The 17811-nt window shown below is 38.9% G+C and overlaps 1 protein-coding gene across 2 annotated transcripts in view; it reads right to left on the bottom strand.

The window, feature by feature from the left end:
• Positions 1–9197: 9197 nt before the first annotated feature.
• snap25a (synaptosome associated protein 25a) overlaps positions 9198–17811 on the bottom strand; it is a 37936-nt gene continuing 29322 nt past the window's right edge. For both annotated transcript variants that reach the window (XM_061052587.1, XM_061052586.1), the window contains exons 6-8: positions 13669–13788; positions 11135–11279; positions 9198–10805 (exon numbers count right to left, since the gene is read on the bottom strand). In XM_061052587.1, the coding sequence (XP_060908570.1) occupies positions 10737–10805; positions 11135–11279; positions 13669–13788 (334 nt within the window). In that variant the 3' untranslated portion in view covers positions 9198–10736. The remainder of the gene's footprint in view (positions 10806–11134; positions 11280–13668; positions 13789–17811) is intronic.

Below are 17811 nucleotides of genomic sequence, written 5' to 3' on the forward strand. Positions count from 1 at the left end.
AAAACCACCATGGTTGCTAACTGGAGCGCAAGTTTGCTAGCCCTCTTCACACATTCACAAAACTTCCAAAGATGTCCTTACATTTTTTAGGTTAGCTGAATGTTTCACCCTGACTGTATCTGGCATTTCTCTTGCTAGCCCCCCAGGTACAACTTTTGCAAGCTGAAGTGTGAACGTACCTGGAAATACTAGTTTCTTAGTAATGGATGAAAAAAATGTATTCTACTTCCATTTTTAAAATCTGTAGGTGTATTTTTTGTTTGCAGAGCAGATTCATGTGACATAGACTGCACAGAGTGTACATAAGTTTTAAATGAAAACAAAGTTATTCAATTCAGTCAAACAAAAACTCACCTTCTATGACAACGATAGGAAACATACCAGATGAATCTGGAGACAAAGCCCTGCCATATCCACACTTGTACATTCCTGTGTCAGACTTGGTCAACTGTTGGATGATCAAATTTAGTCCATATCCAGATCCTTGATATTCAGTGCTGTATCTGCCTTTCGTAGTTTTGTTTTCTTCTGTTTCAATGAGAATGTCTTCAGAACCCCTGCAGAAGAACTTCCACGCTCCATAGACATTCATACTGCATACGTACCTGACAGCTTCTCCTACGACATATGTACGGATCACACCTAAGATTCCATCCAACAGAGATTCTGAAAAGATGAGTGACCCTTAGTAACATGCTCAGTCATAATGCACACTGGGAGTTACCCAGTTCAACACCATCTGTGACTGTTGTTTAAGTTGTTCACACTTTCATTATAGGTTGATGAATGAAAATATCCTGAATGGGTTAAAGCTAGTTCCACTTTTTGGTAATTATCTTTGTATATTCCCCTCCCCCATCTCCATAGACGCGACACACACAGATAACCTAAACATTTAGCGCTAATGAATGAAGCAAAGTTGGCTCAATTTCAGGTGTGAGACGTATGTATGGAATTATTTTCGATTTCCCAACGATCACGTTCTGCACCAATCAGTGTACATCTCTTATTCTGTCCTCAATGTGTGTGTTTGTACACAAATTGACAGATAGCTAACAGACTTCAAGATAAATCAGAGGCTGCGGTAAATTTGAAATGCTCTTTACTGTTGTCGTCATTCTCATGCAGGTTCTGTCATTTTAAAACTGAAAAGATACAAAATAAAGCAAGCACCAATTACAGGATGTGTACAAAGATTTGTAAGTGCTGAATGTAACATAAAAACATTTTGCATATAATGCACAAAAATATGCACAGCTTAATACAAAAATATCTCTGTCAGTGTAAATGTAAAGCTAACAAAATCATCACAACATAAAGCACCAATGAAATGCATTGCTAGCTTTAACATTAGCATTTTTAGCTTGTAAATTATCTTGAAATGATAAAGAATGCATCAAAATATAAAAAAGCAGTTTGTGAGTAGGAATACAAAGAACTGCACTTGCAAATAAACAAGGGATGCTTTCCAAGGCACCAACGAGGGAAGGAAAGAAAACGCTGGCCTGAGCTACAGGCCGACCACACGGAGTCACATGACTTAAACTGACCAACTGGAAAATATAGCGAAAAATAAAGAGCAAAAATGAAACTTTCCTGCTATACATGACTATGTTCTTAGATTTAGATGGATATAGATCTGTTATAGTGTTGATCCCTTAAATACAGTTATCATTAGAGGATACAGTCAGTGGATATGTTCATATTGAAGACGAAGAAACAATTATTGCCTGAAAGTATGAAAGTGCTCATGATGGATTAAGCTGGATCTTTGTAATAAAGCAATGAGTAAGGTCTTTTACCTGCTTTTTGTAACATAACAATGAGTAAGGTCTTTTACCTGCTTTTTGTAAAGTGTCTCGAGATAACACTTGTTATGAGTTGACACTATACAAATAAAATTTGATTGATTGATTGATTGATTTTGAAATTCAGTCTGTCATCTTTACACAGGTTTTACACATTTTTAGTTAACTGAATCATCTGTAGTGTCGACATATGGGTTGCCTGCACTGATTCACGATGATAAAGAACACAGTCTGTAAGGATACACAAATGCAAAAGTCATCAAATAGTGATCATGGTCTTTTTGGTTTTTTTCAGGGTTTGTTTTTGTCTTTCTATATACTGTACATACTGTACATCAAGGAGTGTGAGCCCTTGAACGTCCAACAGGGTCATTTTGTTCAGGCTAACTGGACTACAGTTATTCTTTACAGTCAACCCTTTCTGGATTACAGCACAAAGTTCAAAACAGTGTTTGTCACACAAAGTATTCTTTGCTGATTCTATTCTTTTGTTATGTCATGGTAATGTGAAGCTAAGCAGAAATGAACATGCTTCTATCTCTGCACAGCCCTGCTTTAGGATGACAGATCTGTTTCTATCAAGAGATCAGCTCATCATAACCTGCTAACATTTGTCTTCTTAAGGAGTTCCCTATAGTCACGCTCAGGGCAAGCAAATAGGACGCTGACCTTTAACCCTGTAAGATCCATGATGCAAAGGTACATCATTATGTTTAGCTATTATAAAATAAAATCAGTTTATATGTTCTTCTTAACACACAAACACTGTCAGCTAGTGTTTACATTTACCTTCACAATAGGATTGAAAATGATATTTGTTTTCAGGGCATGAATTTACACACCCTGCAAACTTTACAAAAATATATATACCTGTTTTTAGATAGACTGTATTAGTCAGGATTAATGGTATGTCTTAAATGTAAGAATTAGTCGTACATTAAAATAAATTATTCTTAATTTAAGCTTGTTATATCTGTTATAAGTGTAAAAGACTGGACTCTACTGGTATTTTACTGTTTGTGTTTTCCTCTTTATAAAAAAAACTGTGCAGAAGATTTAATGATTTTACCATACTTATTTATTTCTACATTTATTTATTTACACATTTACTCATTTCTACATTTATTTATTAGTTTATTTTGAGTATGCCATTAGATAGTATAACTAACTCACAGTTCTCAAGCTGGTCAGCAACTTCCCGCAGCAGGTCTGCCAGCGGTCTCCCGGTTGAAGCCATGCTAGTCTGCTTAATGTCAACAGGAAGTCTCACTAAGAATAGATCTGACTGGATCGCTCAGTTGACCAATCCTGAATGAGACTGACGTTAGTCCCTCCTACCTCATTAGCATACGGACACTGAAATGTAGAAATAAATAAATGTAGAAATGAGTAAATGTGAAAATAAATAAATGTAGAAATAAATAAATGTGGAAATAAATAAATGTGGAAATAAATTTAAGACATTTAATTATTTATGTCCCATTTATTTACCAGTTTTTATTTATTTATTCACGCATTTAATTATTTATTTATTAATTATTTTATTTATTTATTCCAGTATTTATTTATACATTTATTTATTTATACTTCTGTCAGATCTCATCCTCCATACGAAGGTGTTCTCACCTTTGATGTGGATATCCTGGCAGTGTTTTTTTTTGAGGGACGATTCAACCGCCATCCAGGTCTTTGCTGCTTGGGGGTGCTGTCGTCTCATCTGGATGCTGATCTGCAGATAATGTGTTGTTCCAAAGGGCGGTATGAAGCACATATGGAGTCTAACTGAAAGGATTTTTATTATTATTTGCACCTTTATTCACTCTCAGATACTTCGGAAGAGGTATTTTTTATTTAAAGTGTATACATATTTCATATATGTGAACAGGAAAAGAACTGTAATCAAACCTCTTAAATACATTTCTCTTTTATATCCATACATCGGTGTGTGTGTGTTTGTGTGGACTGGAGGTCTTATTGCTCTTTGAGTAACCTGAACAACTGAAACTCTAGCATTCTGAAACTGTTCATTTAGAGGTCATTTGATATTGATACTTAGAATACTTGATCCAGAGTCTTCTGAATTCTTCAACCTGCAATATGCTCTTTAAGCTTCACAAAATCCATCTCACACTTGACAGAGATTATGTGCTCATTAAAGCAGGACCATGAGATTGTTGTAAGTTAAAGAGATGCTATAATGATTTGTCATCATCTAATTTACTATTATTACACTTTTGTCTGCACATCTATAGGGTCTCACAGTCCATGTTCATAGGGAACTTCTGTGGGTAGACGCACTTACTGCTGTAGTGAGATGTAGTGTAAATTACACTAAATATAAGAAGTATTATTTCATACACCAGCTGAATGAAGAACAGAAGAATAGTTATAGTTTTTACTTTAGTTGTTCTATTCTTCTGCAGAATGTTAATGTCTGTGTCACAAGCCACAGCCGCCCGACATCACTGTGTCTGGAGAATTTGGAGAGGGGGACATTATTGCCATTTAAATAACCCTTGAACCAAGCAACTATTATCCACATGCTCCAAGCCAAGTGCTTCAGATTATCACCAGAACTGTTTCACACTGTTGATTAGTACAAAATATGTAAAATATTAATATAGAAAAATATGTAATTAATATAAATGCCTTTTTAGTTAAAAAATTAAGAGAAAGTAATGAATTACCTTGCGTTTCTTGCAGCTCCGCTCCGTAAATGATTCACATCTCTGCTGTCCTTTCTTCCGGTTAAGCTAGTTAGCAAACATTATCTTATACAGCTAATCCACTGCTTTAGCTAGTTGTTAACATTGGCTGATCTGAGTCGATTTAAAAGATGTGTTGAGGAATTGCTTCCTTAGATAAGTCGACTGGTGTCTAAGGTCATTAATATTAATTAGGAATGTGTTGTTTTACTCTAATTAGAAGATAACTGTTAGTGTTAAGTTGTTAAGTTATGCTAAAACTAGCTCAAAAACATTGAGTGTGTGTATGACTAAAATATGACATGTGAGGACCTATCTTTGAGTCACGTGACTAAGTGTGTGTAGAGTGTGTTTGGTACCAAAACTGACCACAAGTTGGCGTATTGAAGGTGAGCAAAAAATGAAAAAAGCACACACGCACACACACACACACACACACACACACTCCATTTCCAAAAATTGTGATTTTTCAGGACATGTGAGATTTTTGGTTTAGGGGTATTATGGGATGGTCTACAACACTGTAGTAGGCTCGGAAAAATGAGGACCCGAAAAATGTCCTAATTTTTCCAAGAGTCCTCATAGTGTAGGTGTGTAATCTTGTAATCCCGTTACTTGTAAACAAATGCACGCACACACACACACACACACACACACACACACACACACACACACACACACACACACACACACATAGATACTATAGTATTATATACAGTATATTATATAGCATATTAAATAGTATTTTTTTCTGTTAAAATAATGTTTTGTGTATTGTTTGTATTTGTGTTGTTGTTTCATTCTCAGTTTTCTACAAAGTATCACAGTGTTCATGTTGGAATGAGAGAAATAGTGTTTCAGCATACTCTACTCATGTCCAGATGTTTCCCCAGCTGTAGGAGACCTAAACCAGGAGCTTAAATTAGAGAGAATAGAGAGAATATTGGACGTACATTTGAAGTTGGACAGCAACGTGATTCAGAAAAAAACATGATGTTGCTATGAGTCTACTGAATGTTTTTTTTTTTTTTTAAAGAAACAGCTTGCCAAAAACCAGGGGGGCAAATTCAAGAAAATGTCTCTTATGTGATTTCATCTCTTTAAATTTCTCTAATGTTATATTTGAATGTTTCTCCCCCTGTGATTTGAGTGTATAACCACATCCCTGTATTTTCATGTTGTATTTTTTTTTTGACATTCAGATTCCAACTTTGAAATATCATCTAACATAGACACACACTGAATAACAGAGTTTAGGAGAGACAAAGTGTGCTCTATTGTCAGCTACCCTGTGTTTTCATTACATATATCTATTTCCAGTGGTAAAATGGGATTTAGTATAAAACACAGTCCAGAGTGCTGAATGTGTCTCTGTATCCGCTCTTAGAGGGTCTGAAGCTCTTGCTCTATTTAACTTCTGTATTGAAAGCCCTTTCCCCCCGTGAGGACCCTCCACCAGGAGTCTTTAGCTTCCTGCTGTTGCTACTGTTGTCTGTCTTTCTGTGTGAATGTTACAGAGGGTGTGTCCTGGATGAAGGTTCATCAGAAGGATCAGCTACACCTGGACCTGGTGTAGTCTGCCTACACAGATCTGCTGGTTTCCTTCATTCACTCTCAGATACTTTGGTTCCCTGGCTCTTCGGCATTCTGATTTTGGTTCTATGGCTCTAGTTTTGCTCTGGCTCTGATTCTTGCTCTGGTTTGAAGAATCCATCACTTGACAAAGAAGTATCTTCTGTTTAGCATTCACACATTATTTACATTTTTTTTGTAAATAAATCTATGTTAAAAATCTCCAGCTCAGCTCGTCGCCGTACTTTGTCAAAAGCTATGAGCCGGGCTGTGACTCCGAAAAGACTTAGAGGAAATTAGATATATAGTACATATGTACAACAAACTAGCCAAAGTCAATGTGAGATGATGATGAGCCAGAATGCATTACAGCCACTAAAAACTAAGAAGGATCCACAGTGTTCCTGAGCCCTCCTCTAGTCTCCTTCAAGGGTGTTTTTGTGATTCTGTTGAATAATGGATGAAGCACAGACAGAGAGAGAGAGAGAGAGAGAGGGAGAGACAGACAGAGAGAGGGGGAGAGATAGTCCTCTGGTGACTAAGCCATACTGCAGCATTTGTTTTAACTGATGCTTTGTCTGAACTTGATCCTCTCAACCATGACTCCATCTTTTGAAATGAAACATAATAAATTGACCTGAAAAAGAGAGTCCTAAGCTTCATGTAAAAAGAATATTGCATCAACACAAACTGTCGAGAAGATTCTCAGCATGTCGAAGCAAACCTCCCTTCATATTGTTTGGCCTGGCTAATGATCCCACCCCCTCCTGGTGTTCTTTCCTCCTTAGTCGGTGTAATAAGAAATGGCTCAGGTAGTTACAATTTGACTCCGTGGTGCAAAGCACACCATTAAAATGGTTTGTATTTCACTCACATACGATATGCATTGAACAGGCTGCAGATTATCTCTGAAATGGAGCACTGACCTGCAGACAGACACGCTAGAGCGTCTCATCAAGACACAGCTAGCAAAAGCTGCTCCAGAGTCAACAACCAGCGGTTCTGTAAAAGGACCTTATGTTGTTTTATTCATAGAGTTGTATTCTGAGTAAACTGCAGCGAGCTTCCTGGACATTGGTCAGATCATCTCACAAACTGCAGTTCAGTGAACAGCATCATTTAAGCTATATTTTTTTTTTCTTACGTACCTATTTAATGCGGTGGCTGTGGGTCAGTGGTCGTGGTCGTCTCTCAACCCGAGTGTGGGGAGTTCCATCCGCAGCTGCTGCAGTCACATGTTGAAGTGTACTCGGGCTAGAACCCTGAACGACGGCGGTGTGTGAATGTGTATGAGTTGGATTAGTTCATACTGATGGACACTTCAGCATCCTCTGCCTTCAGTGTGTGCATGTGGTGTGACTCTTCACTTCAGTGTACATTTAACATATGTTTTAATGTTCGCTACATCCTTTACTGTTCTCTTAAATCGACACTGTCGATCATAACATATCAACTGGTGTTACTATTTTTTCATAGTCATGTTAGTGATGGTTGAGTTGATAGCTTATGGGTTTATTTTATAATGAAAGACACTATTTTTACCGTCATCAGAGGTTACGTGATAACCTCCATTCATCCTTCTCTTCTTCAGCATCCATGTGCGCCTGTGTTTCCTCTTTGTCTGGGAGCAAAGTTTCTCAGAACATACTTACTGGTCCAACCCAAACATTTAGTTACACATTAATGCACATTGATGTGGATCATAGACCTTTATCGTAGGATCACTAAACCTGTCGTTCATGGAGTCGTGTTCTTTAAAGTTATTTTGGTTCACAGTGTGACATACAGTATGTGACTACTGGAAGTAACAAGTAACACTTATATTTTTCATTTATCAAACGAATTGAATTGTACTCTGTATCATTTACAAATATGATATATGTAAAATAATTAGTAACTAAAATGTGGATTTTCACAAAGTGGTTGTATAGGAAGCGGTGTCCTGCATTTTGTTGCTTATACTGTATATTCCACCTTTGCAGGATCGGTTATTTTTTTAAACTTTGTTTGGGCTCAAACACTTACAGGAAGAATTTGAAGGCAAATTAATGAAGTGTGGGATTTCTATTTAAATTGTTCTATATTCAGAGTATATTCAGTTTTATTTCACATGTGAGGAAGTTTGTCAAAGAGAGAAACAGAGTAAAAATGTATCGTCGTTCACAATAACATCCTGTTTAAATACATTTGATGTTCTCATGAAGGCCTCTAATGAGGATTGTGTTAACTTAAAAGGAGTATTTTTTATTAATTAAAAAAACTGTAGGGGGGCGCTGGATAGCCCAGAGGTTATGTCACGCGCCCCATGTACAGAAACCATAGCCCTCGTCGCCGTCCGAGTCTGACCTCGGCCCTTTGCTGCATGTCATCCCCCCCGTTCCCTCCTCCCAACATTTCCTCTCTCTTTAGCTGTCCTATACAATAACGGGAAAAAACCATTACATTACAACAAAGCTAACATGTTTAGATGGGATCGATCCCTCTTGTGGTACTCCTGGAGTCTTGATTTTTGTGTGTGTGCACGTGCAAGAGGAGACGTTAGCAGTGCCAGTGACCTGCTAGCAACAAACAACACAAAACAGTAAAAAAATATGACTCGAGTCACATCCAGTTTGGATTCTTTTGGCACCGAGTATGATCTCAGGCTGCAGCGCGTGGTGTGCGGTCAATAATAAATAACATGCATATTAGGAATAACATGGTCTCCTGTGTAAACTGTGTGTTAAGTATCCCTACGCTACTGTATTTGAAATAATAATTCATAATGGTGGTACTTGGATAGCCTAATATTTTCAGTGGTGGAACTCACTGTGAAAAGTTTGAGACATTTACATTTAATCAAATTAGATTTTTTTCTTTAAGAATAATAATTGCACAATGTCCATATAACTCTTAAACTCTTATATCCTGTTGTCCAGCGGTGTATTAATCATAGTTTTTATTAATTAGCAGGGACTGCTCTATGCATGAAGATGATGCATGTTATCAGTAGTTTAGAAGAAACTGCATAAAGGTGGACAGCCTACATGTACATGTCTACAACATTAGCAGTAAGAAAGATTCAAAAAGCCTCTCCACTCCCAGGAGCAATAAAGACAGACACGGATGAGACTAGGGTTTATTACTTTTAATCAATTCAGCTAGCTACAAAATGTCCACCACTTCACACACTGACAGGATACAGAGAGGGAGTCTTTAATATTACATGCGTTGAGGACATCAATCTCACGGTTGAACCTATTGTGTCATTCAGGTTTTAGGTATTGAATCACCGTTCTCTAACTACTCGGCATTTTGGCGATTTGGTGTGCATAGCTCTAAAGTACAGAAGCAACAAAAAAACCCTTTAGAATGTATTTTTGTTTCAGAGTACAGTTACTGTTGTTTTTATACGATCATTATTTTACCAATAACAAACCACACGGGGAGAATAAACTTACAGATACAGTCTTCTTATAAAAGTAAGGTCTCTCAGAAATATGCGTCTTTGCTTTACATTGCAAACGTTTATTTTTCTTTTTTTTAGAGCATCCAAAACCTATGATACAGTACACAACCAGTCCTCATCTTTCAGCACATAGTCAACATCATCATCATCATTTAACTGCATAATCATTTAGAAAACAGGTCTTTTTTTTTTTTCTTTTTTTTGCAATACAACCCCCAAGTCCTCGTAATTCTTCATCCTGAACTCACTTTTTTGATCCCTTTTGCATTATTTTACAACGAGATGGTCACAGTCGGTAAATATATCGAGACAAAAAGAGTGGCACTATTGCAAACTTGCAGGAGTAATGGAACGATCAACTGTGTCCTAATACTGAGCATGCGTTTGTCAATTCGCTACTGCCATGTTATCATTTTTTATATATATTTTTCAGACAGGTTTTATTTATAAGACTAAAATCTACCATTTGTCATGCAGAGAACGCACAATTCACATCACTTGGAATGCAATGTCTAATACAGCTACAGAGAGAGAGTCTAGTTGCACATTGTCTAACAGTAACTCAGTATGATTGCAATGAAGGAAAATGTACCAACGACTGCCTTTTTGATTGTAAGTGCTCTTTGCGTTCCCCGTTCGTCTGCACCGTTTGCTCAGTAAATCTCTACTCGTGTTTTTCCATCCGTCTACTCCCTTTTGTCGTAACAACACCAAAAAAAGGAGCATGACAGTAGCCTAAATGGAATGACACAGTTTTACTAAGACGATACTGAGATACTGAAAAGGAAAAGGAATAAAACAAACAGCTTGTATAGCATTCCTTGTATATACTTGTCATCCAGAGCAGTGTACTTTTAAATATATATATATATATATTATATATGATATAGTTATTATTATATATGATATATATATATATTGATAAAGAGAATAAAAACTTCACAGGTGAGCTAGAGAGCCATCAAGTCAGCACTATATACAACCTTTGGAAAGAATGATATACGGAGTATAAGAAATCATCTTTTTAGGAGGACAATCATCTTGAAAAAGCTCGACAGACGACACACAGAACAACATTTACAATGGGGAGGGGGAGGTGATATGTGCATGTGTGCAAACCTAGAAGGTCAATACCATGATGAAAGCATGTCAGCGCCTGACGACGTGCGGCGCGGGAAGCCCACGCTCGGACACGTCGTGCGCTTAGCCACTGCCCAGCATCTTTGTGGCGCGCTGGTTGGCCTCATCAATCCTGGTCTTGTTGGAATCAGCCTGGGTGGAGGAGAAGAGGACAGAGGAGGAGGAGGTCAGGTTGGTTCTTGTTTTGGTTACATTGTTATACCTCGGTTATGCAGAGCTGTCGTTGCTACCAGTGAACGTTAGAGATAGGACAGTGGACGGTGTCAGAAATTGTGGAGAGAGCGAGAATGGGAAATAACATGCAGGAAAGGAGCCACAGGTCGGACCCCAATCCGGGCCGTCCGCCTGGAGGACCACTGAGTCAGCACATAACTGACTCATTGCATGATGGGATATGATTACTTTTTCCTTTTAATATATATGATTAAACTAAATCTTGTTCTTGTCATCATGGTCCATACCTTCTCCATGATCCTGTCGATCTGGCGATTCTGGGTGTCGATCTCGTTGCCCATGTCCAGAGCCATGTGGCGCAGGTTACCAATGATGCCGCCCACCTGCTCCAGGTTCTCGTCCATCTCATTTTCCCGAGCATCATCTGTTACCCTAAACACACACAAACACACACAAGGTCAGATTTAAATACTGTGACCAGGCCACACACGCCACATGTTGCCACTTTGACCAGGTTCAGGGAGGTGACGCCTGCTCCCTGTGCAGCCGTCTCTTCCATATTTCCCCTCTGGTATCTCTGTGTCTGGGTCTGACCTCAGACCAGGCATCTGGACACTATGAAGACCCTCAGCATCAGAGTTTACATTCTATTTTTGAACTGTATTTGAGGCTCCAGCTCGAACTTCGAAACGCTCAACATCTGATTTACAATTTTTAAATTGTTATATAAAAAGTTTATGTAGGAGAAAAATTGAATGATGAATCTGTTTTCATGATAAACTGGGCAGCAGTGCTAACTTTAATATCAAGCACGATATCTCCAGATTTTCAGGACTGGCCCAGTTCATTTAAAAGAGCAAAATGACCTCTGAAAACCATTTTGTGTTCACTGGAAAGAATATTGATTATGAGATAAATCTAGTCCCTCATCACAGAGATTCAATACTGGTACGTGACTGAAATACAAAATAGAATAAAACTCAGCTCATATTGGGCGACTTAAAACTTAATAAGAGAAAACCTGAATGTGATTGTTTTAAAACGACACAGCACCTAGAAATGATGAACAATAATGTCTGTTAACACGTTCTACTGTAAGCTTAACGATATCAAGCTGAAATGTTAACTCTCATCAAGTGTCAAGACATCAACATCAATACCATTTTGGCTTCAATCTACATTTTGCAATGTATGATGTGAAGGCTCAAGCAGGTTGTTGCCCTCGGCACATTCACCGGTCTAAATCTGTTGAGACTAGGGCAGTCAAACGATTACATTTGTTAAAATCTCAAGAAATCGCTTCAATAGTTAATGGTGATTATTCCCATGTTTGAAATTCCATTATTTTCCATAAGAAAATACAAAATGTATTTTGAGTTTTTGTACTGTCTTAACCTGAGAGTACCTGTTTGAATTCAAACCTGCTTTTATTTTGAAATAAAGTAAGGATCTTCTTGTAGATCACTTACCAACAGAAAAAGAAACTCTTTTCGGATCACAAACTGAAGTCAAAACGCTCAAATGAACGGTATCAAAGGTAAATGTTTGATGTCATTAAGGTGGATATCACTTTGGACATCTGAACTGTATGAGAGTTTTTGTGAAATGAGACATTCAAAGATGCAGCAGTGTCGTTCTTATCCTGTGACTACAGGGAGACACTGAGGAGGCTTATCTATGGTGGGCCTAAGGGGACAAAATAACATACCAATAACCTTGATGAAAAGATGAATTAATTAATTCCAGACTTTAATTAATCCTGATTTATGCTGACAGCCCTAGTTGAGACTCAATCCTGCTGTGCACCCTTCACTTCAGTGAGGAATAATACTGATGTATGAGACATAAAGATAAGTGCCATGGAATGAATTACACTCTTGACCTCTTTTCCTCATTTCCACTGAACTTCAGCTACATTGTCCTTTACACCTACCCAGCAGACGTTAAGCCGTGCATTAAGAGACTCTTTGTTTTATGTGAAGATCATTTTTCAGATGTCATTTGTGAATCAAATTATTTTACACTAGCAACACTTGACGCACTGTGAAGCAATATTACCATCAAGGTAGAACTTGAGCTTAATGTTGTTGTTTTCTGTGATAACTTTCTCACATTTGATGACTGGAGCTAAACAATGAAGCTGAAGCTGATGTTGTAGGTTTTTATGAAGTAAATGCTCATGAAAAATGTTGGTGTGCAGCAGATTATTTCTTTAAAAAAAATGTTGGTGTTGGAAAAATAAGAAGATGCATCATCAAGTGTAGAGATCGATCCTCTGGAGAGAACCTCGACACAAATAAGGAAAAAAAGTATTTCCTATCCTGACTTATTGTTTTGTTTGACATCATCTTTTTTAACATCTTGTTAAACTTCTAAATCCTATTTGTTTTGCAGGCTTTCTGATCAAAATCTTTATTATCCTCTCCACAAAATAAAAACTTAAATAAGACTGATCACTTGGTGTGGGGTTATTTTCTTCAAATTAAAAAAAAAATAAAAATGCTGTTTTAATGTTTAAAAGAAAAACTACAGACAAAGTCATCATCAGAGTTTTGGGGATACAGATTGCATCTACATCCTTCAGCCAAGGTTAACCAACCTCCTCCTTTCTTTCTCCTTTGTGTGTCCCTTTATGACGCTCTCTCACCCCAACACGTCCGAACCATCTCCACATGTACACTAATATTCCTCTGAACACAAATCCCTTTCTGTCTATCTGTGCATGCTTTAACATCCCGTCACATCAGCCCCTGCTCCTTCTTTCTTTCTTTCTAGTCCATTGTTTACCTCTGAGTGTCTCAATGCAGAAAGCCTCTCATACCTGCGGATGAAGCCTCCACTGATGGCCATCTGTTCGCGCTCATCGACCACGCGGGCGGGCTGGCTGGCCACCACGCCATCTTGGTTGTTCCCCCAGGCCTTGCTGGCTCCGCTCTTCATCCTGGCCGTCGACAGCGAGGGTGAGGATGAGGAGGAAAGTTACTCAACAGTCGACTGAACGCTTCATGATTCACCTCAACCAAGGCTGGCTTCCCATTAGTCAAGTCTACAGAGAGAGCCTTGGATTTGAGGTTCAGTATGTGACGTGACCAGCTGACACAGAGGTGTTGTTTGGCTTCATGCATCCAGCACATAAATATATGGTGGGGACTAGACTAAGTCAAGCAAAGCATAGCAGGCACAGACTGGTTGGTAGACTGGGTTTGGTAAGTTAGGACTCATTCTGTTGTTACACAATAGCAATGTGTGTTATGTTATATCTTATATAACATACTACTCAGGCACAAGTCACATCTGTCTGTTTGGTAATCTAGGCATGCATTATGACTCAGAAAGAGGGAAATACCCCCTTTATACTCTTTACACCATCCTCCTGCCGTTTTTAGTGTGGTGACTATGATAAACCGTACCCCACTCCCACAGGTAAATGTCCCAGTGTGACAGAAAACAGAGAAGAGACGAGCTTTTGTGCAGACACACCAAACATAGAGTGTACAGGACTGAAACATTGTTAGGAGGGACGACGGTCAACGTGGAGAACAAACTGCCAAATGACAAAAGGAAACAAAACAAAAACAAGAAACTGGAGTGAGCTTACAGAGAATAACAACTGTTTTAACACCCGCACCTCTAACCCCCACCCTTTGCTTTGAGCTCTTTGAATATCGACGGCTAAAATCCAGGCACAGAATCCTGGACAGTCGGGGATGTCAGTGAGGCGGAGGAGTGAGGAGTGTGCTCAGAATGTCGACACATCGCGTGGGTTCATCTGTATCTGCTTCCGTCTTAAGAAATAATAAAGCTAAGCTAAAAACAAAAAGGAAACCACATCCCCTCTGAAGGGTGTCGAATGTGTCGCCTCAGTTTGCCCGGAAGATTCAACATCGGATTTGGCACAAGAGAGTCAGGACAGAGTAAAAGTTTGTTAAAATGTTTGATTCAGTTAGTTAGTGTTTCTTTATATTTGTGTCTCCATGATTTAAGGCACTTCATACGGTTGGCCAACAAAAGTGATATTCCTGAGGAGTCTATTTCATTGCAATACAAAGTTCATCTACATCCATTCAACAACATCCAGTCATTTCTTCGCTTACTTTAAAGCGACCGTTGTTGTTTTTTGTATAACCAGGGAGTGCTGTGCGGATGTATTTTAGCTGTATCAGGGATGGCGATTGCTCAGCCTCCTACACTGCTTTATTAATAGAAATGGATTGAGGCAAGGCTATGCTTGGCTCCCTGTCCCTGCTGACACACACCGATGTGGTAAACATTCATGCTGCCCTTGTCTGAGTCTGTCCTTTTTCTTCCTCGTTTGTTTCCCGTCTCAGCTTTTCCTCTCCTCTCCTCTTGCTTCCCTGCAGTCTCAGGATGGATAAAATGCTCTTATCTAATCAGCTTTGATGCTGAAATAAGATGATATAAGATATTATGAGTATTGCCGACAGCTACCAGTGGCCAACAGAATCCAAAGGCATTAAGCACTAAAACTTCAGTCAGCTATTTCTGACACACAGCGAGCATGTTGAAAGGATTTTAAAAAAAAGTCCTAGTTCATGTGATGATTTAAGTGTCACTCTATGAGCGTCGAAGAGAAATACGCCCTTTGTCTTTCTAGCGTCCATCTACGTGTGCGTTCACTTCAACTTCCCAGCAGGCTTTCATGCCACTATCTGATATGGCTGACCTACATGTGAGTGAGTTCCCCCCCGGGAGAGGCAGCTTAGCGAACAGTAATGTTGAAACAGCCAGTGCCAGATAAAAGGGAATTTAGCACAGCGCTCTGCAGGAGAGGTGGCACTGCAGAGACACTGCAGCAGAAGCAAAGGGAAAACAAGGCAGCAGTGGGCTGGATCGCCACACAGAGCCATGTAGAGACAAGGGTACCACGCGGTACATGCGCAGTGGCATGATGTACCCATTTGGCAGAACCAACATGTCGACATAAGCCCTGAAAATATCTCACTGCGCATGTGTCTTAACCTAGATTCCAGCTCCCAGGAACGACTAAGATCACTCCGGTTTTTCTCCCTTTTGCTCTAAACGTGTCATACTGTGTCATTTTTAACTCCTAGTGATGTGGCTTGTGGCTGCCTTTCTTTCTTTCTTTTACCACAATGAACTTCTGTTTTAAGTGTCTGTTTTGTTTCCAGACATTAACGCATTTAAGAAAAGACTCTCTCCTGTTTAATCCCATTTTACCAGAAAGAAAATATATCACAGGCTCTGAACTGCTTGTTGTAAAAAAACAGACTAAAAAAACAGATTTGTTAATCATCACTATTAACATCATCAATATCACTGTCACTGTTAATATAGCAGCATCATCATACGTAGCAATCCTGTTATGAGTTGCATTTTCATGCATGCATGAGCATTCAAAGGGTCATGCTCGTCATTCCATATCATTGGCACTTTCTGGTTCGAAATGGTGGGGGAGAGAGGGTGCTGAGGGGGGGAAACAGAAAGGTCTCGTATCCTGCTGAGAGGTGATGATCTACTAATAAAATGTTAGAGCGGTGTGGTTAGAAGTCATGCAGATGAGGAGAAGTGTCAAACAGTTCTTGACCAGGCTGACCCAAAGCATTTTGGTACCAAGGTCATCAAATGTCCAGCAAGAGTCAAAATGTAAAATGATCTAGAGTACCAAGATGCTTCAGGAACCACAGCCCTGCTCTTTAGGTTCATTGATTTTAATCTTGGGGGGGGCCATTTGCATAAAGAATTAAAGAGTGAATCCAATTCCTAGATATATTAGTATCAATTTTACAAGTAAGACTTCTACAATGGCTGCATGTACTGCAGAAGACTCCCGTTATAAAGGTCTTTGGGGGAAGTGAAAGCTCAGAGAATAGGGCACTTGGAGAGTGGCACTTGGCAGAAGAGTATTAAGAGAGGCACTTATAGATGAACCATGGCCTCTGCTGAGTGAAGAAGAGCTTATGTGAAGGACTGGACCTTTTGAGGATGGCTTTATCGGATTTGGGTCTTGCCAATCTATATGCACATGTCTGGTTGGACTGTGCAAAAGCAGCAGCAGCAAAGAGAAAAGTATGTTTGAAGAGCTGTGAAATCTGATTTATTGTATGCCAGGGAAGAACATCTAGAAGAACCCGAGGCTGCTGCATGTACTCGCAGTTATTCGCAGCATGTGTATGCATTGTCTGAGTTTCCATCAAAGTTGAACTGAAATTTAAATTATCTTTGTGATTAAAGAATCTCATCTCAATGTCATGTAAACATTGTAGATACCAATTGTACTGTAGTGATGGCACCATTAAAGTTCTCCTGATGGGGAATAAACATTTGCTTCTGACTGATAATGTCAGTACTAGTTGGTTCAGCTTCTTTGGGTACAAAAATAGGTTGTATTGGGCCGTTCCAACAGCCACACAAGCACCAGATGCTTGGCTAGCGTATTAACCAGTGCTTAGTTGCAGGTGTGCCTTGGACGAATTTGTTGTGTGAGTTTTGACACAGTTGTCCTATGCTAAGTTTGGACACACTTAAGTTAGCTTGGTATGTTAAATTTAGACACATGAAAGAAAACAAGCTAATGTTGGCTGAACCATCTTTGTTATATTACACAAGTTATACACATCACTGAGTTGGAAGAAATGTCTGGTGGGATCAGTGCTAACATTTGCAAGCTAGGCTAAAATACTAGCATTCTTTGAGCTACAGTAATAAGTCAAGCTTCATCTTATGTATTCTCACAAATGTCAAATGTTTTAACACTTTTAATTGCTAACTTTAAATAAATATATCCAACTCAGTAGTTGCAGTATCATAAAGATAATCTAAATTTCAGCTCGACTATGAGTGTGTGTTTTGTGTGTGGGAGCTTTTAAACAAACATCATGGCCTCCTGTGTCCACCTCGTACAGATATGAAAGGGTAGCTTAGGCTTATTTGAAACTGGAGCAGAGCGGACTATTGGCTGATGGCCATCGTGATGTCACTTCTA

This window comes from Labrus mixtus, chromosome 12 (assembly GCF_963584025.1).
Source record: "Labrus mixtus chromosome 12, fLabMix1.1, whole genome shotgun sequence".
Taxonomy (NCBI): Eukaryota; Metazoa; Chordata; class Actinopteri; order Labriformes; family Labridae; genus Labrus; species Labrus mixtus.